General features: G+C 37.1%; 2 protein-coding genes across 5 annotated transcripts; one reads left to right on the top strand and one right to left on the bottom strand.

The window, feature by feature from the left end:
* Window positions 1–165: 165 nt before the first annotated feature.
* LOC125062731 lies at window positions 166–6,264 on the top strand. Its single transcript, XM_047668830.1, has 10 exons — window positions 166–254; window positions 344–463; window positions 1,772–1,845; window positions 2,481–2,686; window positions 3,029–3,122; window positions 3,805–3,858; window positions 4,697–4,761; window positions 5,167–5,266; window positions 5,421–5,539; window positions 5,634–6,264. Exons 1-10 carry the CDS (start codon window positions 247–249, stop codon window positions 5,781–5,783), a joined length of 990 nt encoding a protein of 329 aa, XP_047524786.1. The 5' UTR covers window positions 166–246; the 3' UTR covers window positions 5,784–6,264.
* A 591-nt stretch (window positions 6,265–6,855) lies between these two features.
* On the bottom strand, window positions 6,856–24,405 carry LOC125062478 (polypeptide N-acetylgalactosaminyltransferase 1). 4 transcript variants are annotated; one of them, XM_047668447.1, is made up of 21 exons: window positions 24,030–24,405; window positions 23,346–23,546; window positions 22,529–22,688; window positions 21,387–21,600; window positions 18,631–18,722; window positions 17,651–17,778; window positions 17,191–17,286; window positions 16,613–16,692; window positions 15,585–15,721; window positions 14,770–14,940; window positions 14,285–14,360; window positions 12,789–12,954; window positions 12,542–12,596; window positions 11,817–12,042; window positions 11,285–11,365; window positions 10,660–10,845; window positions 10,294–10,334; window positions 9,448–9,524; window positions 8,649–9,013; window positions 8,035–8,135; window positions 6,856–7,921 (listed from the first exon to the last, which is right to left on the bottom strand). In XM_047668447.1, exons 1-21 carry the CDS (start codon window positions 24,340–24,342, stop codon window positions 7,813–7,815), a joined length of 3,075 nt encoding a protein of 1,024 aa, XP_047524403.1. In that variant the 5' UTR covers window positions 24,343–24,405; the 3' UTR covers window positions 6,856–7,812. The 4 variants fall into 4 exon arrangements, with proteins under 4 accessions (XP_047524403.1, XP_047524404.1, XP_047524405.1 ...); XM_047668448.1 differs by lacking the exon at window positions 21,387–21,600 and adding an exon at window positions 20,350–20,557 and having other exon boundaries at window positions 24,030–24,404; XM_047668449.1 differs by lacking the exons at window positions 22,529–22,688; window positions 23,346–23,546; window positions 24,030–24,405 and adding an exon at window positions 20,350–20,557 and having other exon boundaries at window positions 21,387–21,499.
* Window positions 24,406–25,149: the final 744 nt, after the last annotated feature.

Below are 25,149 nucleotides of genomic sequence, written 5' to 3'. Positions count from 1 at the left end.
GAACGAAGTTTCCCGCGCTTTTTCTTGATTTTTTTTTATATATTTTTTTTATATAATTTTATGGCCTGATTGATTTTCTTTTTAATTATTTTTTTCATCACTTTGTAGGTTAAGAAAATAATTGTAATGATTAAACTGTTAGGTTTATTATCTATATTTTTTTAATCATCTGTGGTTCACACAGACTGCACAGAGTACTCCTAAGTATAAAACTTTGATCGCGAAATTTTAAAATTGAAACTACAAATGCGAAGGTACTTAACTACTTACTATTTGAATAACTAAAATACCCTTACTTTATATTTTGTCTTCAAATGTTTTAGTACCTAATTGCTTTTTTTAGTGAAATGGCATCTAAAAATCTTGGATCATCAAAATTTGTCGCAGTGTATCGTCTAGATTTCTACAAAAACAAGGAAAAATGGAAATTATCTGACCAAAAGAGAACTGAAAGTAATAAAAAGTAAGTACACATTTGTAATATATAATATTGACCGTCTAGACTCTAGACTTACAATTTTACGTAATGAAATCTTTCAAAATTCAATATTTCAATAGCACCATACTTCGCAGTTGATATTTGTTACAGGTAAAATATAATTACACCGTTTCTTTAGTCTTAATTTTCGGATAAATATTTATTAAATTAAAAATGGCAAATTCTCAATGCCCCTTCATCTTCAATTTTATTGCGGACTTTGCATAAAGTATTTTAATAAGAGATATTATTTGTGAAGAGAAAAGCAAAGTTGGAATTGAATCTTTTATGACCAAGAATTGTTACATATTGGACATCAATTTATTCCTATATATTATGTCTTATTGAAAATGGATACTCTTTGTTATAACCAACATTTGTTTTGGCAGTATTACATTATGCCCTGTATTTAATATCACAATAATAATAATTCTAATATATCTCTTATTACAAACTATAACATATAGTTTACAGTGTTTCATATATTGTATAATGCACCATAAAAGTAGACAATAAGATGCCGAATCCCATAGATACAAATATATGCATCAAGCCAATCTTTTAAAACATGAATTAACCGTTATAACATAAAAAAACATATACTACTCATATTACTGATATGACTGATATTTTATGCTGTAATATTATTATTATAATATTACAGCATAAAATCTCTTAATATAGTATATTATATCTTAATATAAGAATATTAAATAAATCATTCAAAGCAGCGATCTAGTCTTGCTACTCGTGGAGTTATAGGCTTTGTAGGGTTATCATTTAAGCAAGACTAGCAATATGACTTTATTGTAACATTAAATATAGAGTTCAAAGCCTTATAAAAATCTCAGTGAGCAACAAAGATTCCATTTACAGAACCAGTAGGGCACAACCTGGTTCTGTTTTATGATATTTTTTATTATAATAGGCAAGTCTTAATGGTTTCCTCCTTCTGCAAATGTTTAATAGAATGATTACACCTTAGGGATGATTGTCACAAACTTATGTCAACACTGCTCCTAAAAGATTTCATTACAAAATGCTTTTAATGAAGAGTTTGAAGCATTATCATAATGATCTCGGTAATATTTATAGAATATTACCATAGTTTTAATGCATTGTAATATATATCTTAAGTGCATCTACAAATATAGTAGTTACATCTTCAACCTTCACTGAAATCAGTGATGTATGCAACCTTGCGACATTATGGCAGACAGTATTTAGATAGACTGCTGGAAGATCTTTAGGTTAGAGGCATTTTCATCACTTATAAATTAAAATAAATTTCAGAACCACACTAAACATAACATTTGATATGGAACAAAGAGATAATTTAAATGATGCATTTATTGAGACCGGCTCTGGTATGTATCTATTTTATTTAAGATAAATTTGTATTTAACAAATATATTTATAATTGAACTTCATTACATTAAATAACCCGAGAGTGTATTAAAAGCACTACAACCCTTTGTTTTGGCAAGTTGGTGATACTGTGCCTACATCATTAGTTTCTTAGGTTAGGTTAGGGATGAGAGTCTTCAACCCCACTCTTTATCTACACTAATATAAAGAGAAAAGATTTGACTGTTTGTATTGAATAGGTTCCAAATCTACAGGATTTGAAAAATCCTTTCACTATTAGAACCCCACTATGATGATCTTTGGCTTTAGAATTTTGAAAAAAAGCTAGGTGTAAAGGTGTGAAAAAGACTAATAAAGATTCCTATATGCTGTGGAAACTATTGACAATAGAGCAATGTAGTACAGTTTTATATAAGATATCAATCATATATATATATCATATATATATATCAATAATATTTAGCCAATTCTAATAAATGTGTTTATAATTTTATCCTTTAATCATCTTGTGTACATACCCAAAAATGTCTAATTCAGAAAGTGCAGGATCACCTACCAGTGTATAAAGGTCGGTGACACACCTGTAAGCCTCTCGGCAGGGCAACAATTCCGTTTAACAGTACAATATTTTTAGAATCGGAAAAGGTGTCTAAAGCAGATTCATCCCTCCGGCCATCGAACCTGTCCCAACAATGGCTGGAGAATGTCAATATTTGGCCCGCTGACATTCAAAATACGCACAAGGCGTTATTAATGGGACAGGTAGAGGACGATGATATGATATGTGATGGAAAAGGGCAGAGCGATGCTAAATCACCGTTTACATTGCAAGAATTTAAGGTGGGGAAACGGCCTATTTACTTTAAAAAAGATCTATATTATATAGCTTCGAAACTACTGGACCGATTTGAATATTTCTTTCACCATTAGAACCCTACGTTATCCCTGATAAATATAGGATTTAATATTTGTACGATGTATCGATGTACCTTCTACAGTTTTATACGTGACGTCGATATCTTCAAAAAATGTCACGACAGTCTTTAATAAATAAATCAGTGTCGCTACAATCTTTTTTAGGTCCGGGCCTCAGATTTCCGTATCTGTTTCATGATTTCTCGTTGTAGCACCACTGATTTATTTTTATCTTATTTTATTTTAAGGAATTATAATAATTTTCAGCCCACTACAATGCCTGCAGCATACCAAAATCCATGCGAAATAGAATACTGTGGTTTTGATCATGGTGATAACTTGGAGTTTCGTGGTTATAGGGGTATGATATAGTTTGTATATATGTACGAGCGAACAAAACATGTCAAACAATTTACGGTCAACCGCCGCCCATGGACACCTCCAACGATGGGGCTAGCAATGTTGCCAGGAAACGGTACGCTCTTTGAAGGCCTCTAGAGAAGACTTCATCTTCTAACGCATTTACCAATGAGAGTGTTCAGAGGAGTTGTTTGGATTAATGACTGTGGCTGAGTTTCATCAGACGCCGGAGCAGAATACAAAATACCACCCGTATCACCTCGACGGGTATTCCACAACTGAGAGTTTCAAGGCTCAGAAGTATTTCCGAACCAACTCGACTTAGGATATTTCAAAGAGCGTACCAATTCCTAGCGATGCCAGAGCATTGAGACTGTCTTTGGGTTTCACTTTACATTAGAGCCTCCTGCCTGTTTGCAACCTGTTCCATAAAAAAAAGAAGACCAAAATGTCCATCAATGATCAAAAGTTCAGATTGCACTGTTTCTTTGGATTTTATTAATAGCCATGGTGATCAGTCTTCTGTGCCTGACACATATCTAAGGCATACCTTACGATGTTTTCCTTCATACTTCACACAATGTGCACCAAAGTTAAACTTTTTTGATTACTTGTTTACTCTATCTCTCTCTAGTGTTTTTCGTATAAAACTAATAAAAATCCTCAGTTTAACGTATTTGCAGGTACTGAAACGAGAAATGTGTTTCCCGAAATACAATGGATGGATGTACAGGAAAGTATGTTTATTTCCACTTACGAAACAATTGTAAGCCAAACGAGCTAACTAAGCTAACTTGATCTATTTACTTTGTTAATTTTCCAAAGGAAACTAGATGGAATATTCTTTTTTTAGGAAACAGATCCTAAATATAAATCCTAACAACATTTAAGACATACTTTTTAGTTTTGTAAGCGTGTCGATTAACTATCGGATACGCATTTAATTCATTACAATGAATCTATTATATTTTTATACGGGAGTGATAAGCATCCTGTTAACCCAGGAACCGTATTTGGTCCTTCGAGACGGATTTTGTTCAAATTTCACTTGAACATTGACCAAATGCTTACACGGCTCACGTGGTTCTATATTTTAACATTGGTCCGCGATACACCAACTGCAATTCTCGCTTCCTCTCAAAGCGGCGAAGACTTCAATGCCCGCCTTCCGAAAATGTATGAAAATCATCGTTACAATTATAGCGGAGGTCCGTAATGGGTCCGTTCCGTTCGCAGTGGAAGGCGGGCATTAGTATCCTTAATTATCATGGGATAATCTCACCACCTTGAATCTCTGATCCTACCGGGGCTCCGTCTGTTACTCTTACCTCTCATGGTACTGACGTAAATAATTGATGTTAAAAAAGGGCGGAGAGTTTCTTGCCAGTTATTCTCTTCCCCTCTCCGCCCTTGACTTGCAAACTGGTAGTAAATGAAATTCATAAGTGAACTTGGTTACCTATTTGAATAAACTTATTTTGAGTTTGAAGATCTGTTTTTATATGTAATGTTTTCATAAATAATGAATTATGTTTTAAAATTTGCGGAGAATTCAAATAAATTGTTGTTTTATAGTTGACTCTGGAGATGCGAGTGAGTTACCAACAGATGTGCTGCCTCTGAATGAACAGTTTTTTGAGGTGAGTAAAAATTGCTGGTCAGCCATCGTTACCCAAATACTACTGTTCCATAATTTATCGTAAAGCCTAAGTCAGGTAGATCATGTAGTGGTGAAAATAATATAAAAGCAAATAATACAAAATATCTGTACCATGTTTTAAATAAATCAGTGGGGCCTCCTGTGCCTGACACACGTCGACTTTTTGGGTCTAAGGCTTGGTTTCTTCGCGATGCTTTCCTTCGTGCGAGCGAATGTTAAATGCGCAAAAAGTCCATCGATGCACAGCCAGGGTTCTACAACCTGAGGGATGAGAGACACGCTGAAGCCACTAGGCCAACACTGCTTTAATGATAACAAATGTGTATTTTTTTTAATAAATGTAATTTACTAAGCGTGTATAACGTGGAGATATTAAATTGTTTAGGAACAGAAATTGTCAGTTTCCGTGGACAGCTACAGTGCTTTCTGCCGCGGGGCCGATCTCAATCCCCACTGCTCGGAGATGGAGTTGCCACTTAATGATTGTGAGTATATTCATGGGAAAGTATCAATAAAATTCTACTAATACCTGGACCTCAAGTGGGAGGCACAACCGCTCATCCCTGAATCCACCCATGCGTCATTTGCCGATTTTAGTTTAATAAAAGTGGCTTCAAAGAAAAACTTTGAATGTTTCAGCGATGAAGGAACCAGATGCAAATACGATTGCTCGCATGTCGTCCACTGAACTGAACAACTCCATACAAATGCACGCCAGAGCCCTGTCCTTATTGCTGAGAGAAAATAACGAAAGACTGGTAGGTGTTATGTCATTAGTCAATTCCTGTTCAATACAGGCTGGTGGTTGTCTAATACAGTGCATTGATGTTATTGTTTCATGAATTCAAATAGAAGTTACGCCAATCCGGTGCCAATGTGACCAACGAAGACGCGGATGTCACCCGTGACCATGCGGAGTTTGTGGCCGGGTCATTCCGCAATAGAGACTATTGTGTCCACATCGAATACGGTCGACCCGTGAGACTTTTCCCATGCACTTAAGTATTTACATCAAAAAAGTGAAATTGTTTCATTATACCTTTTTTTTCATCTAAAGTTAATGTTATCTCTGTCTTTCATTACATATAAACAAGAGACAACATTATATATATACTATAAAATGGGACGGTACAGTGTCGTTTCTTTCTTTCGTGTAAGATCTTACGTAGTTTACTTTTTTGCTGACTGTTCACTTGTTCCTTCGTGATTTCTGAACTAACACATATAATACATGGTTAACTTGTTAATTTGTATGCTGACTGAACAATAAATTAAGTCTGATTTCTTTATTTAATTGACAAAATTTAATTTTGTATAATTCTTAATATCCACTTAACGACTTTACTTTGCTGACGGTACATTGTAAACACGTTGCCAAATTAAGTGTAAAGTCAATTGTCAAAATTCCTGCGAAATGTGAGAAATGTCAAGTTAATTCCAAAGTTAGAATAAGTTTTGATTTTTATAAAGTTTATTTTGCAAAGTTTTGTTTTATTTATGAAACAGATTATAAGAGGGAAACAAAATTTTAACCAAAAATCACAATAGTTCGTCTACAACCTAAATTAGTTAACGCGCTTGCATAATACGTACACAAATTAGGATGTTGCCACAAGCCAAAGCCCGTTAGGGCTGATGGTGATTGAGTTAGCCGATATACAAAGCCAAAACAGATTATATTCATAAACAATATATTATGTTAAATTGTTACTTCTGCTAAATAAAGTCAACCTCTTGGGTAAGGCGGAAAATGTCATCATAAATTGTGTTATAGACAGCTTAAAACCGAAATACTGGCGAATTACACAGACAATAATTGTTCAATGTTTTCTTGATAATATTCTTTTGTATGTATACTCGCGCTGTTGCCCATAGTAAGTTTTGCGTAACCAAGCGCTGGTTTTATAAAATTCAACTAAATTTAATTGAAAACGTGTTCCTAGTTTTTAAATTATTTAAAAAACGAGATTACTTCTACAACGCGATTCTACTGTACATTAATTATAAGCTATATATCACAAAAGGGCCGATGATTGAGTATGATATAAGGTTAGGAAATAAAACAGCTAGAATATTTAACTTTAATAAAATATATTTCATACAATTGACAATTTTAGTACAACGCCATCTAGTGAGTATGTGTGAAAAATAGATGGCAATATATTAGTTTTAATGGACGGAATTAGGTTTTGAATATTTTTTTTTAATTAAACCTTAAAATTGCATAATAGACGAATATACAATTATTATAATTTATTACAAATGAAGAAAATAATGCTATCTCGCTCATAATGTCATAAGTGTAAGAGAGACAGCAAATTTAAACATATCAATATTTCGAGTCAAATAAAAAATGAAAAACACTACCCACCTGATAAGTGCACACGGTTTCAATATTCTATCTAGAATAATCAACGACTCGTATTGTTTACGCGTCGTAGTAACGACGAACGAGTTTTATTCAAATGCGTTCCCTTTAGGGAATCAAGTAGAAATATTTATAAATTATAAAAGTGTTATTACTTTGTTTTAGTTAAATTGACAACACCAGTGCCCTTGCTCAGAAAAATTCTCATCTTAAAATAAAAAGTAATTAACTTCATGTGGTTTTTACAAGTACATATTTTCATTCTTCAAGCAAAAAGCACAAAAACAACAGCTATTTAGAATTAAATTTTATTTTAACTATTCCACGACAGATGGCTCTTTAATCAATTTACAAAATAATTAAAAATAGGCTCCCAGCTCACTTTTAATCAATTAAACTACATACATGTAGTCGATAGAGGGCGCTCCCATCGATAAAGTTATTAATGCAATTTAATGTTCAATAAAATTCGCATATGTACAAATCTACTTATAGTCATTATAAAAATAATATATATTTTAAGTACTACACAGTCTTACGAGTACCCTTAAGGCCGAATTTTATAATTCAAGACAAGGACAGCGACATTCTTTCTTTACAATGATCATAGACAACACGACCTACGTTTAATACAACAGGCATTTTGGCGAAATAAAAAACCGTTCACTCCTCTTGGCTGGAACTCTCGGAAGACGAGTCCAGCCGAGCGGTTCTGGCGGTGGATGTGCGTTCCGTGGTTTTATTCGGCATCGTCAACTCGCCGAGAAGATTACTGAAAAAAAAAATAAGATCGAATAAGTTATTTAATTAATATTAAAAAGTGATCTGTCAAACGATCCCACGGATGGCGCTAAGCCGATAATAAAACATTTTTGGTCTACTCACGCGACATCGTCAGCGTCCAGCTTCCAGTTGAAGAACTCATCGCCGATGTTGAAAGTCAGATTCGATCTCATCACCAGACGGACGGGACGACCGTCGTTCGACTGAAATAATACGTTGTTAAAAACATTATAAACTCCTCGGGCTAAACGGCCGAACCGATTTTGGTGGAATCGAGAACGGTTTACATTATGACGTCGGATCACTAGTGATTATATACATTACGTATATTTGTTAAACGTGACATAGGCTATATAAGACTGCAACGCAACTGGACAGAAATAGGTAGATGAAACCTTCGACTGATACCGTCTTTGTATGAAGCCGAGCTTAGCGTAAAAAATAACTAAAATTTAGTTCATTTGCTCATACCCACACAATATTTTTATACATTTCATGTTAAATTGGGTCAGATTAAAAATAAGCAGAAATGTCTGCCCCGTGCCCCAGTGTAACGCGACATCCCGAGTCGTAATGAAAATGAAAATAGGGCTCATTTGACGTTAAGTGATACCATGGACCCTCCAAATGCCAGAAGGCAAGTGAGTTGCCGGCCTTTTAAAATGTGGTTGTGTGTGGGAAAACCCGTTACCGTGGAAACAGAACTTTTGAAATACCTGTATCTGCGTCCCCTTAGCGATGCTCTCCTCGCTGCGTAGTTTATCATAATTTTTAATCAAATTATCATCAGCACTCATTAATTTGTATCTCTTTGTGTCACCTTTGACGTATGTCACATCTGTCAGACTGTCATCTGTCACTCCCGCGTCCGGCTTCATCCGTAAACTATCATCCGTCGCGTCCGTCAACTTTGACGTTCGCTCGGACGCTTTGCCTAGATCTATTCCGGACACGTCGACGCTTTGGAAGTCTTTACGAACGTCTTCCGTCGGTGATAGAACTGTGTCCGGTTTGTCTTCATCATCGGCGTCATCGCTGCTCTCATCGTAACGTTTATAAATATCATCCGGTCGTTCGGGATCTGGGGAATTAACAGTTATGTCATCTATAGCCGAGCTTTGCTAAGGGAAGAATGGAGTTGACTGGATGTCTTAGCTTTTGGGTCTGTATAGATTAGGTCTGTGGAGCTTTAGTGACTAACGAAACTATTTTCTTTAATTTTGGAATTAAAACTATTAAACAAACAAATTTTTGTGACGGACTTGACGTCACAAAGAGTAAACGACGATGCTATTTTGCCAAAGTTGATTAAATTTGCCCAAAGAGCTTAATGCTTAATCCTACACGTTTGATTAGATTAAAAATAAAAAATAAATTTTAAAAAATTCTGATACTGAATCCGGGATCTTTTAAATTTAAATTAATTAAGGGTTTCTTTAAGGGAATTTTTAATTTTTAATTATTTTTTTTCGCCGATAGGGCGAAATGCCTCTTCCTCAGTCCCAAAGCAATTACCTGAATGCGCCCGTGGCAACGTCATCGTTTCTTCTAACGGCGAGTCCTCAATCGATATTGGTTTTAACACATCGTTACTGCAAGATTAAATTAACTTTATTTTATTATTTGCACTACACTATGCTAAAATAACACTAGAACACATACTTAGTATAAAAACAGATTACAAACGGCCAATTCGATATTGTCAAAAAAAAAATCGCCTGCCATAAGAAGTTTGACCTCGTTAGTAGAAGTCAGAAATAATTTTTAATTGTGTTTACAGGCATGTTACGTCACAGGGCCTGCAACACCGTCTCGGTTTTGGTGGGTTGTTGAAAATGTTTCGAATTTGTTAAGGCAATATTTAACGATTCATACAAGTTCTACTGTCATTAATAAATAAACTAAAATGGTTTTTAAAATCCTGTAACATTATTAACGACGACCACACAAAATTTCATCCAAATCGGTCCAGCCGTTTAGGAAGCGTTTAAATACACACACGGGATATCTATATATATATATATAATGCGAAATTTGAGCCATTCCTAGATGGTTTATGGCTATTTATTTATTAAATTCCAACGTTCCTTCATTTTTTTATTGCTGTTTTACTTTTATGAAAATTTATCCATACGGACTTCACCGTGGAAACATTCGGGGAGGCTTCCTAGAACCTCTAAACGTCAACATCTGTTAAAAACTCGATTTCCGAAATATTTCAAATTTCTTAGCGGGAAGTTAAAAAGAAGAATAATAAAAATATGAAAAAAAATAAAATAATGAAACATAAAATTTATTTTAATTCGTCCAGCAAAGCGGGCGCGAAACGGCTAGTATTTATATAGATTAAAAAATACTTACTTAATCATCGGTAGTATTTTCTTGTGATGTTTTCGTTTTCTCTGAAAAGAAAATGTTTCAAATTTAGCGGCTAAATTGCGCTGCCGATAGAATGACGCGGCGTTATCGGTATCCTCTATTCGTATTAACCTCAATATCATCTTAAAGATTCAGCCCGCGTCGAGCTTTGTAATAAAGCTCGGTGAACAAACATACACTGAAGCTAATGTATAATTCATTATTGAATTAACTTAATAAACCGATAGCTCTTAACTTATAATGTTATTACTTTAAAAAAGTGAAACTTTCGTAATTGAACATTTCACGCGCCACTAAAATATAAAATTGAAATGGGACCTTTTTTCTTTTAAATGATAAAAGTAATACCTTAGGGTGGAGAGTGGGCTTCGAAGTGATCTCTACGAAATCCTCAATAATAATCTTCTTCTCGTTATCCTGGTTCAACCGCACCACGCCCGGGGCGGTGTCGACCGGGTGAACCGGTTTCTCGGTTATACTCGTTTTTATCACTCGAACGTCCGGTTTCACTTTCTTCGGCTGGATTTCTTTGTGCTGTAAAACGAAATAAACGATATAGCTATCCCTTTCGTTTAAGAGAAAGAAAGATACTCTATGCTATATGGCGTGTCGAAGATCGAAGGAAAGATGTACGATAGGGAAGAAAAGAATAGGCTAAATAAGGAATACAGCTTTAAGAAACTGAGGTAGCAGATGTAACAATAAAATAAATAAACTTAAACAGCGGAGGCCAAGGAAACGGCCGAAATGCGATGCGATTCGCTGGAGGCATACGGTAGACGCGCGAGTCCGTATCCTTCGCCTATCTCCAGCCAGAATGGTCCACGTTTCTACTCCAGACGGGAAGATAGGGAAAATTAGAGCCCGTCTCAGTCTTATTTCGGTTCGACACCGACTCCTCTCTTCTTCCAGGCGACTAACATTTATAAGTAAATACTAACATTTGAAAAAAGCTACATTCAATATTTCTCACCGATTTGTGTTTATGGGCGTGTGTATGCGTATGGAGTGGAGTGACTCGATGTTTTTCGAACACACGCCCATTGTTGATAACCTGTAAAGATATTTAAAATTATATATTGTTACACAGTGTTGTCTGGCTGAACCCTGACCCAATCGATCATTTAAATTCAATATACCGGGCTTTTTGGCACAACTAGAGAAAAAGAGACCTCCGGGGTGGTCATTCGCCTCAAAGGCAGGACCGAGGACGGCAGCTCACTGGAGTGAGATCGACGTTCCTCACGTAAAAGGGAGTGCCTGTAGCCGGTAGATAAGGGAGGGGGGACACAATGCGGGAAGACTATGCCGGCGTAAGGTCAAGCATGATGGGATACGCCCGGTAGTGTCGCCTTAACATATGACTCTTTTTATCCAGGTGCAATAAGATTAATTCAATTATCATTTACTATCAAATCTAGCCCAAACCTGTGTTTAAACAATAGCGCGTTTTATTTAACGAGTGCTGCCGTCTAGTATCGGAATATAGAATCCATAAAACTTACCGTAATATCCCTATCGTTGAGCGCGCTGACGATGTCCCTCACGAAGCTGTTATTCGGGTACAGGGTTCGATGCTTGCAGTAAATATCCACCTCCAAATGCTCCTCGCTGCCGTTCGCTCTTCTCACCAATTTCAGTATAAACTTATCCTTCTTCCTCTTCTTTTTGCTCTTTCTGTGTCGACGTTGGTCCGTTTCGTTCACTGATAATAGAGAACGGGAGATGCGTCTGTGAAAATACCAAAGTGTTGCCGATTATTAATTACGAATTTGTCTTAAATTTGGGTAAATTTTAAGCTATCGCATAGATGTTGTCGCGAGCTTTGAGCGACCGATTCAAGAAATTCCGTAACGAAAATAAACCTAACACACGATGACGTAATATAGATGAGGCCAATACGCGTTAGAGCGGGACAGAACGCATACTGCGTCTCACATCAGTCTGGCGTGATCGGTGACGTAGCGCAGGTGCGTTAGAGTGGGACAGAACGCATACAGCGCATTCATATCTCTCTGCAAAAGTCGCGCTTATATAAGTTGATAAAAAATGCTATGCAATAGCTTTACCGCGGCAGTCCCCGAGTACCACACGTTTTTTTATTTTTTTCTTAAAAGCGCTAAATAAAAACAGAGAAGAGTGCAATATTTCGATAAAAATACCATTTCTATGAAGGCAATTAAGAAACTTAGTGTGTTTCCAAAACCAAAAAAATAATATATAGACATACCTCTGCCCTCTCAACTTCTGCAATCTGATTTCTTGTTCACTCGGTTCACCTTTATCTAAAAAAAAAATTAAAATCAAATCACAATATAATTTTAATCTGTGACTCTGATAACGTCATAAAATTTGGATATAGATAACAAATAACGTAGCCAAGGACATTATCACTGGATTGATTTTATTTTGATGTCTTTATTCGACACAACAAACTAGAAAACAAATTTTAATGAATAATTCAAAATTAAACTCACTGTCAAGTCTAAAGTCGTTCTCCTCAGTATAGTCTATGGACCATTTCTGCTCCACACCCGGCACACACTTGGCCGCCGTGACGTCACCGCCCGCTTCCCTCGGCGACGTCAGACATAGGTTAGTCTCAATGTGCTGAAGCTGTTTAGAGGGCAGGTAGCGCCATCTCTGACAATTTTAATGAGGCGAATATTAAATACTGAATTTAAACATTCCAAGATAAAAATGAAGAAAGTTTTTTTAAAAGGGCAATTTCTCCTTCATCTAAAAAAAAATCTCTCGGATACTTTGTACATACAACACATATAAAAACGAAACTAGTAGCATACCAGAAAGGAATGGAAATAACTAAAAATACAGAAAGTAAAAGGAGAAAAAATAAAACGAAAAACAACAGAAGTGGGCAGGGCATATTGCAAGATTCGCGGATAATAGATGGACTTAAAGACAATGTGGAGAGGACCAAGGGGGAAGAAGGGGGCGTCCTAAAAAAAGAATTAAGACGTTTTTACTTTAAACACCATTCTTTGTAATTTTTATCGAACCCAAGCAAGAGACGAAACCAAATATATACTCCAACTGATATAAAAAAGTTACTCCAACAACGAAATAACAGCTATTTAATATTACTTTAATCTATTTGTATTTATTGAGGGTAGAACAAACATTTAAAGGGTTTTTAAATTTGGTTCAATGTTCCCCGATGTTTCCCCGTCGTCGTTCGTCGTTGGAGTTGACATCAATGACGCAGAAAATTCCGTGTATTTTGTGACGTATGCTTAACTCATACATTACAGGGAATGGTCGGATTATCAGGAAATGTTCTGATCAATTATCTATTAACTTTTAAGAATCATTAACGAATAATGTACACGTAAAAGTAGTAATAACGACTATTCAGAGCAGAGCAAATAGCCCGAAGAGTGGGGTGGAGGCGCCATCTTGACTTTGGACAGGGCGGTCAGGGAACGCTGGAGTATTCGGTGGAGCGTTGTGGTGATGAGAGGTTGGACCGAGTAGGGTCTTGTAGATTGTGAGATTGGTGCAACCCGCTGCTCTTTATTATTCATGCTTAGGAAATCTAAATTAAGTAATGTACGATAATTATTCCTGTCTTTTGAGCTCGCACTTTACCCACACGACGCTACTAATGACGGTGTCCACGTCGATGGGGTGACGATATTTCTCCCACACACATATTTTATATTCGTAAAATATTAAATTATTTGTAAAATTGGTATTATATGTTTTTTTTTTCTTTTACCTCACCTGATGTTAAGTGATATCGCCGCCGATATACATAGACACTCACAATACCAGCAATATAGCACATCACATAACTTGCAAGAGCGTTGCCGGCCTAATAATAATGCAATATATTATCTAAAACTCCACCTGGAACTTTAATTGCAGCTCTATATTCTAGCAATTAATCGCTGAGGCTTTACCGGTGTCGGAAAAGATCACCTCGCGTATTGAATTCTGAAATCCAACTCACCTGTCCTCTCAGTTTCCCGTGGCAGGTGACCATGAGCACACGCCGACCGCTGGCTTCGTTTTCGCCCGGGGCACGTCTTAAACCACAATTGAAATTTGAACAACTTTTGGAAGACGACCCCAAACTGGAGCCAAACAAACTCTTGTTTGGATCCAGTTTAGGGAACCAGAGATTAAAGAGAAGGACTTTACCCTAAAATTAATAAGTGATGGCTTTAAATTATTTAATTCACAGCTTTAGCACAATCTGACAGAAAGAGACGAGAGTTTTGACAATTGGATAGAGTTATCATACAATTCATTAAAAAATATTGCGGGATATTTACCTAAAAATTAGTGTAAATGATATAAAAATTACAATATTAATTCGGGATAGTAATATTTTTAAAAAATCACTTTTTTTATAAGCATGTTACGTCATAGTGCGACGCCATATTTTGTATAGTTTTGACGGGTTTTTGAAATTATAAATAGACCAGTTCTTACCTCATATATTGCAATTCAGCGCATCTCTCCTCGTCCCTGAGTTCTCCTTTCAGTGAAAGAGCGAAGTACTGAGTGGCTTCGAGGGTGTTATGACAGGGGTAAGAGCCGAGAGGAGAGCCTTCGCCCTCGCGTTGGAGACTGTCCAGGCAGAGACCGGACGGATTGCGGAACCTGTAATGACTCCCGCTTGTTTGGATCCATTCATGTACGATCAACTTAAGAAGGAATTGACTATCCTTTGTATGAGGAGCAGTGTTGGCTTCAGTGTCTCTCGTCCCTAAGGTCGTTGAACCCTGGCTAAGCAACAAAGGACTTTTTGGATGGAAGGAAACATCGTAACGAAACTGGTCGTAGACCCAGAGGCTAAAGTAAGTCTTTCAAGAAACGTACCGTACTTATTCTTAAAAGGCCAACAACGCACTTGCAAGCCCTCTGGCAGTGTGCGTGTCTATGGGCAGCGGTATCACTCAACATGGTCCTTCAAGAAAAAAGCGAACCAAACCAAATTTAAAAGGCCAACAACGCACATGTCTATCCCTGTTTTATAAAAAAGGCTGAAAAGGTTTCTTTTAGAAAACAAGCGGTCCCTTTTCTTCTATGGGTGAAGACCTAGGATTGTTTCCTCTCGATGAATGGGTTTTATTCAATGTCGATATTTTCTTTCGTTCCTAAGAAAGAAATTGGTACAGCCAGGATCTGAAGGTACCCTTAGGCTGACACAAACGCTTAAGCAACTGGACCAAAAGCGCTTTCTAGCAAAAAATGAACCATCATTTTATAAATATTTATTTAAAATAAAGCCACGTGGCCAATACCTGCCGAATCCCAAGACGTCTCTGACGGGCACAAATTTATCTTTATAAACATGTTGGAGATACCACGCGAAGCTTTTGCATTTGAGCTTCTCCCGGAGCACCTTTCTATGTGTCACGTCACCGATTTTTGGGTTATTCTAGAAGGAAAAGGAGAAACTTTAAGGCACAATATAAGAAAGTGCAGCACCCCACAAGGATTCCCTTCATCGTGACAAGCTAGTCTCTTATATCTCTTGCAATAGAAGTAGAGTCAGAGAAGAAGACAGGTCTAAATGTTTAAGGCTGTTGGATGTAGTTGTTAAAGATGGAAGAGGCCTTTGAAAGAAATGGCCTTGCACATATCATTCATATAAGGGAATTGGGCCTTGTCCAAGTTTATACTATCTCTTTAAGAAGGAATTAAAGGCAGATGGTTTAGCCCGATGCAGGACGCTCACCTGATGTTAAATAATACCGTCCATGGACACTCCGTATGCCATTGAGCCCGCTTAAGCTCTTAAGAATTGTTACGTTCTTGCTTTTTTGGCACCACTGACCACCATTAAGTACCAGCCCACTAAAGTATTTCGGAATCAATGCGACTTAGTTCTTAAGAAGCCGGCAATGAGCGAGCCTTCTGGTAGTGTGTCCATGGGCGTTATATAATATCAGGTCATCCTCTCGCTCATACGTCTTTTTTAATGAACAGGAGTTGACTCCTAGGTAGTTCGATAAAAAATGTTGTATTTAAGTCAATATTATATTTTTTTTTGGAACAGAAGGCAAACAAACAGGCGAGTCACTTTGAATAAAGTGATAACCGCCGCAACGCCGGTGCTGCCGACCTTTAAAATGAATGAATTAAATGTACTTAACTATATATATTATATAGAATATACAAATTATATTTTTAACGCACCCAACAAAAACTGCTCCTCAGCATTCATATATGCGCGTGTGCATGTACGACGAAAGTGGAAGCAGTGCGGTCTCACATATTACTGAATGTTTGTAACAGCAACTTTTTATTTTTGATATTTAATTCTTACCCTCAAATCTGGTCGATGGAGATAAAATAATTCAGCATATTCATCCATCCACACATCGGCCATTCGGGCTGTGTTAATTCCTGAAATATTTCAAAGTATTTACTCTCCTACCCTCACTATTCCCATCCCTTTCCCACATACGTGCGGAAAAGAGATGATAACAACGAGAACAATTCTGCGAAAACAGAAAAAAACAACGTGGTCATTTTTTAATATGCAAGCAGCATAAAAGCTGATCAGTGATCACCTAGATCAGCTTTTATTGAACTGGGGCCAAACGGCTAGTGGCTCACTTGATGTCGAATAGCGCCCATGGACACACTGCCACCAGGCTCGCTCTTGCTCTTACGAACTGGTACGTTTCTTGAAGGAAATCAAGTCAAATTAGTTCAGAAGTACCCTGCCTTGTGTGCCTGACACATTCCGTCGACTTTTAGGGTCTAAGAACAATTTCCTCACGATATTTTCCTTCATACGACGGAATGTTAAACAGATAGAAAAACCATTGGGGAACAGCTACGACCTCAGGGGTGAGAAATGGCCAACACTGTGCAAAAAGAACTGTAATATATAGTTACCGTGCGTGTCTGTGTGTGCAGGCAGACCATATGGATGGAACGATCGAAACACATGTCCAACCCGTGAACATGGAATTGTTTCCAGGGTACCGCCACCTACGAAATAATAAATATGTTTAATGACAAATAAAGGAGGGCAGGACGACGAAACTAAAATAAAATACTAAAAAGTATTAAATATCATTATTTTGTAAATACAAACATTTTAATATTTGATTAGATGCCTCTCTCATACCTAAGTCTACTAAATCCCACATACCAGAATGCCATAGGGCTCGCTAAGAACAGTACCTTTCTTTCTGAAGAACCCTAAGTCGAATTGTAACGGAAATACTTCAATGGTCTATTTTTGAAACCCAGTGAGTCAGTTCTAACAGTTTAAACCCCGGCTGTGCAACAGGACTTCACAGAATACTCATCGCTTACCCACAACTTTTAGGTTGATTTAAAATCTACTTACACTGCCAAATCCTAAAGGACATTTCCAGGTTCTCCCCTCCCCATCCAGCCATCTGCTCATCATACGCTCCCAATTCCCAATAATACTGACGATTTATCGCGAAAAGACCACCAGCCATTGTTGGAGACCTGGTATTTCAATCACATATCTATAATTTCCAAAATTTGTTGTAGATTTTGATGTTCTTCTAGGTGCTATGCTATTATAACTGAAACAGCAGTTGGCCTAAAGGCTTCAGCGTGTTCCTCCTATCCCTGAGGTCGTCGAGCCTCTGGCTGTAGAGTGTAGACCAATGGATTTTCGTACCAAGAATCACATCACTATGAGGAAGCCTTAGACGTTGTATCCGGCACAGAAGGCTCATCATCTACTTGCCTATTAAGAGATCCTGAGACCTAAAAGCTTGATGCATTTATACATTTAAAAACATTTGTTTATAGAACAGGAGGGTTATCTGATGATAAGTGATACATCAACGCTCTCATTGTCAGCAGGCTCTCGAGGGCGATGCCAAACACAATAATACATACAGCGTTTAATCTACAATAAAAAATATAAATATAGTTGTCACAGTGAGGGAGAACGAGACAGCTATAGTATGTGCCCCTCTAAACAAAATTAACGTTAAAGTTCATTCGATTTGCTTGACAAGTTCGTTGAGTGTTCGTGTGAACGTATAAACGGTGTACGATATTTTGCAGGACAAACGCCGTGTGAATGGGTCTATGTACAATACATGTGCCACTATTTATTCGTTAAGACGTATACTGCAAAAAAAACGTGCAGGATAATGCCGTGTGAACCTGGCCTTAGGATAGTTATGTGTTTTTGGTAAACAAATAAATAAAATCTTATAATATAACAAGCAGCCCTTGTGTACAGCCACTTCCTTCACTGGCGTGGCATCTCGCCAAGTTGGAGAGCAACACCATACACAATGACCGATACGAAGGAATCTCTTTAACTCCCCAAAACCTTACCATGTAGGGGCAATATCTGATCCGCGCCGTTTCTTCTCCCATTCGGGAACATCAATCCACGTGAAATGACCCATGAACGTGAACCCTCCCACCTAGAAAATTATCAAAAATAAATTCCACATAGAGCTGTCAAACACAGTTAATTCAATATAATCGGTGGATGACATCCAGAGTCGACACATTCATGTTTTCGATATGGAGGAAAGCGCCCGACCCTGGAGCAGGACTAAGGGTAAAATTCAGAAAGGTTTTAACACAAGGCCTTGGCCTTAAGTCTTTACTTTAGATATTTCTGTTTGAATACAGGTAATGTTTAATACCTGACTCTTCAAGACTGACAGATTCAGTACTTAATTTTTTATTTAAAACAGTTTAATTGATACAAAAACAATGTGCACAAGTTTCTACATCTTGGCTTGTGGGCAAACTAATTTCAAATTCAAGCGGTTTTGCAGTTTTTTAACCAATAAATTTTGTCTGTCTATTGTCTTCAGCGTGCGACTTTCATACCTGAGGCCTTACAACCTCAGTTGTTATGTTAGTTATGGATCAATCGGTGCTTTTACCAAACCATTGGCTACAATTCTTCCACCACGACGTACGCCTGCTTCCACACACGCTCATTACTCAATTTTACCCTTAGTCACGTTCCTTAGTTAAAATCAACCGTCAGACTATAACCACGATATTAAACCAATGTTAAGTTAAAACTACATTAGTATTAGGTGGGCTGAAAAGTTCGGAGACCGACTCAAAGATGGCGCTGCTGGTATTAAAATAATATGATTTTAGTTAATTCTTACCTTCAAAAGACACGTGTATATGTAAAATAGCGTAATTTTGTCTCTAAAGATCGACGGTACATATTGGACTGCATGAATATGTGGATATGCTCAGACAGATTTTTTTCTGATGAAAACGTACTCACCGAAACTGTAGCCTATTAGAAGATATATGACCGCTATAATCGTTGTATCGCTCTCGAAGGCAACTACAATCACATCAAATATTTATTCTATTTTCCTACGAACTTTTCAGCCCACCATGACAAACACCACATGCATTACTATTTACAGGAAAATCAATTAAGTCACATTACTACCGTCTCCTTATGACAAATTGTATTTACGCTATGATGAAAAGAGATAGGTATGGCAATGTAGAGGCAATGTAGATGAGAGAATTATGTAATTCTCTCTTCTTCTACATTGCCTGGGTAAAGGCTGTATTTAAACCTTAACCAAGTCAATGGAGCAGAGATATTAATCTCTAACAATGAATAATTTACTTTTTGGCTTCAGATTGCTTTAAATTTAAATCAAAATAAAATTTTATACATTTTGACTTATCTATATCAAAACATATGTAATTTACATTAACTGTAAGTTCTCAAATTATTTCTCCTTTCGTTTGACATTTAAGTAAAATCTGCTTCTGGCGCATGCTGTTATGAATAAGCAACCGCATTCCTCGTCCAATCAGTTAAATCCAAATGCAGTTAGTTAAGGCCAAAATTGTTATTTAAGGACAAGTTATCAAATAAAAGGGCAAAGTTGCTTATTTAAAGGCCAAATTATCAATTAAAAAGCCGAGATTTATACCAACGTTGAATTCAAAGTGCAAAGATGCAATTTTAAGTCCGAATGTTCAATTAAAAGGCCAAAGACAACATTTTAAGGTCACAATGCAATTTTAAGGCATGCATTCTTTGCATATAACCTGAAACTGCTCAGCGGCCTCAAGTTGAAACGTCGTCTGATCTATGACATCGATCAACGGTGTCACGACCGCGTCCCGTTTGTGCGAGATCCTTTGCAACAGTGGCCTCAACCAATCGGGAGCGGCCTCGCAGTGCGCGTCCAGAAATATTAACACGTCGCCCCTGGCCTTTCGCGCGCCACGCATTCGTGCCCTCATGAGACCTTGCCTATGGAGAACTAAATGTTTGAGCCTAAGCGCGAAAATACTTGGAGCACACGGTGTCTTCTTCTTTTCAGAGCGTACCAAATCTTAATAGGCCGGCAACGCATCCGCGAACCCTCTGGCTTTAATAGTGTCTATGGCCGGTAGGTATTTCCGGACAAATTTGACATAGGGTTCTCTAAAGAGCGTACCCATTTTCCAAAGGACGGCAACGCACCCTCGAGCCCTCTGGCAATGTTAGTGTCCATGGGCTGCGGTATCACTTAGTACCATGTGAGGCCGTTTGCCTCCTAAAATATAACAAATTATAATATCAGTGTCGACAAAGGTTTGAATGCGCTAATCAAGATGTTTACAAACAATAGTCACGTGGCTAACACTTGCCCTTATCAGTACGTTGCGGCGCACGTGCCACATCTGAATCTACAGCGTAACCAACCGTATACGTACCTTCACGTATTCTTTTTTTTTTTTTATTAAAACAGGGGGCTCTCAAGGCCAGAGGGCTTGCGAATTATCAAAATATATTACACCTATATCTTCCTTTATACCAAAACAATATCAAGGCAGAAATGTGCAAAGTGCCAAAAGACGTGCCAACAAAATGTGCTGTACAAGAAACTTGAGTGAACCCCTGAAGACGTAACATATCGAGTAAATATCCGACATTTAAGTACATCGATTCGTATTTGATATAAGCGTTCCATATCGATTATCGGTGAGAAACCTCTCACTTAACCAAGTTTCACTGTTTTATATCTAATTCGATATGAGACTTAAATATCTGAAACGATTTAACTAATCGATTAACCCCGAAGTGCCCAAAACCTAACCTGAAACACAGCCGGGTCTTGAACGCTGTAGTAAAACGTGTCCGCCTCTATCACATCAATGATGGGTACCACTACAGCATGAGGGGCATCCTTGACCCGTTGGAGTAAGGGCCTAAGCCAGTCGGTTTGTGTTTCGCAATGCGCGTCCAAGAAGACCAACGTATCGCCAGTCGCGTAACGAGCTCCCGCGAGACGTGCTCGTGTGAGGCCGACACTGTATGAAACGACTTCGTTAGAAGCGAAGGCAAGGCGAGGAATGCCGTTAATCTAAAGTGCCACTGTGTGGAAGGATGAGGAACTTTTCTTGAAACCTATCCGCTGACTGGCTCTAAGGTGAGAAGTTGTTAGCGCGTTTTAAGTTATGACGTCATAGCGGTAATTTGTAGGCGCAGATTGTAGCTGTTCAAAGTCAAAATCACTTATTCATGTAGGTAATTCAAAGCACACTTAGGAACGTCAAAATAAAAATGCTTCTTATTTTACATTTACTGCCAGTTCTCAAATCAAGGGCGTAGAACGGAAGAGAAAGAAGGTTGAATGAACCGAAAAATTCTAACCAGACATTTGCTGACTATTCTTTAACCTATGAATGTTCTACCCCACTCTTAAAATAAAATTTATGGTGAAACACTCAAATACTAAACTAATTTAGGTAAAACTTCAGACTACGCTCTTTAAAACGTAAAATAAATCTACAACTACCCTCATTTTCTTTACAAACTAGTCTAAATCCCATGATTTGATTTCTAATAAAAACACACAAAGTACCCTCATTTAATAACCTCAAAATCATTCCCCGTCTCATACTCAAACGTTGATTGATGTATCATATCAATGATGGGCGTAAGAACGGCTGTGTGCTTGTTCTTTATCCTCTGAAGGAGCGGTCTAAGCCAGTCGGCGTTTGCTTCGCAATGCGAGTCAAGGAATATCATGACGTCACCAGTAGCTTTGCGACTACCCTCGAAACGAGCGCGCGTAACTCCTATCCTACATCATTTTTATATAAAATATAGTCATGTAAACTAAAATGATTATTCAGTACAATTACCAACCAACCTTTAAGAAAAATAAACCTAGATTCTTAAATGGCTGTTTTAATTTTTAAATTAAAAATTTATAAATATATGAAATAAACTCACCGATCAGGCAACCGTAATATCTTGATCAGGTCTGGTGGAATTCTGGTTCGTATGTAATGACTGAGTTTACCTTTTAGTTCAGGTAATGTTGAGTTATCGTCAACTAATATTATTTCTTTTAAATATACAAACGGTGATGATGGGTCTTGGCCGGGATACCCTGAATTGATTGAAGAAAGAAAACAATATATGTAGTAGAACTCTCAATGCTTGGGTTGTGCCTTGAAAACTATGCACCAATGAGTACTTCTATCTATGTGAGCAATGTTTTTTTTAAGTAGAGCAAACATGCAGGTTGCTCACCTGACATTAAGTGATAGTGAGTTCACTTAAAATCACTTCCCGCTTCCAAAGACTTTCCAGAGGTTATAAAAGTACTTTAAAGTTTGCTAGTATTGTGTGGGAAAGTATTGTAAGGAAATAAATGAACATGTCTCAGAACAAAACAAAGACAAACAGAAAGTTGGTCACCTACTTGTCAATAAATCAAAACGATTTAGTAGATAGATCCAGGAATATATCAAATTTAACCTTTCTGTGGATTAACATTTGATTAAGATATAATTTTGATTCTAATATGGACAAATCAAACTTCCTACAATATAAATATATACTGTATAATGTAACATGCATTCATAACACTTTAAACTTGATTGTAATACAAAACCTTTCTTCTCTGGATGTCTCATAATGTTAAGGGTGACTCATAAAATTCTAGAATATTCTAAGAAATGTAGCTGTAAATTAGCTGTATGATTTACATAATTTATAAACTAATAATCATCTTGAGATATCCTATGCTTAATCAATAACTTACCCATTGACATTTTGGCCCCTGTATTCCTATCAACATAGTTCACCCTTCTATACCAGGGCTGGTTTCTTCTTGCACTATTCACAACGCTCCAAATAGTCCTTACAACCACTGAATATGGCTCATTGTGAAAGATTATTATCACAGATGCAGACGGTAGCTCAGCATCATATAATACACGCTTACATGCAGGATTACGATGATCTAAAAATGTAGTGACAAATATAACAAATCAAATTAACATAAAGACATACATACAAGTCAAAGGAAAGCTCCATTACTGTCTGTCAGAAACTAATACCTTAAGTGCCTGTCTATTTTTATCTCATACCCCAAGACAGCTTTTTAGCCGAATAGAGACAAAATAAAAATACTTTTGAATTTATGGAACTCTTAAAACTAAACTAATAAACTTGTAATACAATAAATGCCAGAGTTTTAGGTGTTAAGTCAAGTGTACCTCGTGCCATAGGACAGACTGTACTTCTATTTGTAATTAATAAACTCAACATCTAAAACAATGTTAAAGGTATTATAGGCCAGAAGATATTACATAATAATATATCTAAAAATATAAATATTGTAGTCTTTAATAAATATATTTAAAGACAAAAACTAGCACTTACTGATTTCAATAACAGAACTGTGGCGGCAAGCGGATATTGAATATATTATAACTGTTCTTACCCTCTAGAGAGCGATTATACGGAATGCGATCGCTCAAATACACATTAATCGCCAGTTGTTTCTCAGATTCCTCCCCAAGTCGTTTCGCATCACCAAACAAATGTGCTGCCACACCACCTTCTCCCAAATCGGGAATAATCCTGGTCTCGTCTTCCAGAATCTGCTTTTCAAATTCATTTTGCTCTTCGGTCTGCGCTTTAACAGTTCTTTTACCACCACGATAATGTTCGAACAAACTTAATATTAAACAAACTAAAATTAAGAAGAAACTAACTTTTGCCACATAATAACACTTTCGCACCGGCAATTTCATATTTTGTAAATACGTGAACGACGCGTCCACTCGCAACGCGTTGTGGATTTTGACAGTTGACACTGACATTTTTTGATTACTGACGTTTAGTGTTTACAATTATTTTATGACCGGAAATCCATGTGAAAACAAACAATCCATAAATGTTTTCTTTTTAATAACACGCGACCTGAAGATTAAATTAAACCAATAATAATCAATTTTGCTTCATTAAATAGTGCATACATTTCACAAGTTTTCCTTTATTAAACCAAACAATTGACTGGTCGCTAAACTTAAACTCCGCCGAAGCAATCTTGATGACATTCTCTGATATTAAGGTTTGGTCAGACAGCGGGCGGGGCGGGACGGCGACGACGCGGCGTCGACGCGACATGTACAGTTGTAATGTACTAATTAATATTATAGGACATGTCACACAGAGCCGTTGCGCCCGGCGTGACGCCAACTGTCGCGTCCCGTCGCCGCCCCGCCCGACGGTAATACATACAACAAAAGGACGGCGGGACGGGGCGCGAACGGGGTGTGAGCGCGACGCAACTCGTTGTGTAGTAGTCAAACAGAGAGCGGGCGCCCGGCGTGATGACAGCTTTGTATTCGTCCACAAAAATAGACATGGAAAAACTTGAAAAACTCATCGAGGCCACATTTTTTTGTATGATTTGGGACTTTTGAGCTCAATGAAAGTGGTAAGTAACATTACATTACATCATCAGTCATATATAATATTATTATTATTAAAATTATATAATATATATATCTTCTGAATAAATAAATATAATTTATTATATAAGATTTAACATCACG

Source organism: Pieris napi, chromosome Z, assembly GCF_905475465.1.
Source record: "Pieris napi chromosome Z, ilPieNapi1.2, whole genome shotgun sequence".
In the NCBI taxonomy this organism is placed as follows: domain Eukaryota; kingdom Metazoa; phylum Arthropoda; class Insecta; order Lepidoptera; family Pieridae; genus Pieris; species Pieris napi.
Note: the sequence above shows the minus strand (reverse complement) of the source record. Positions and strands in the feature narration are given on the sequence as shown.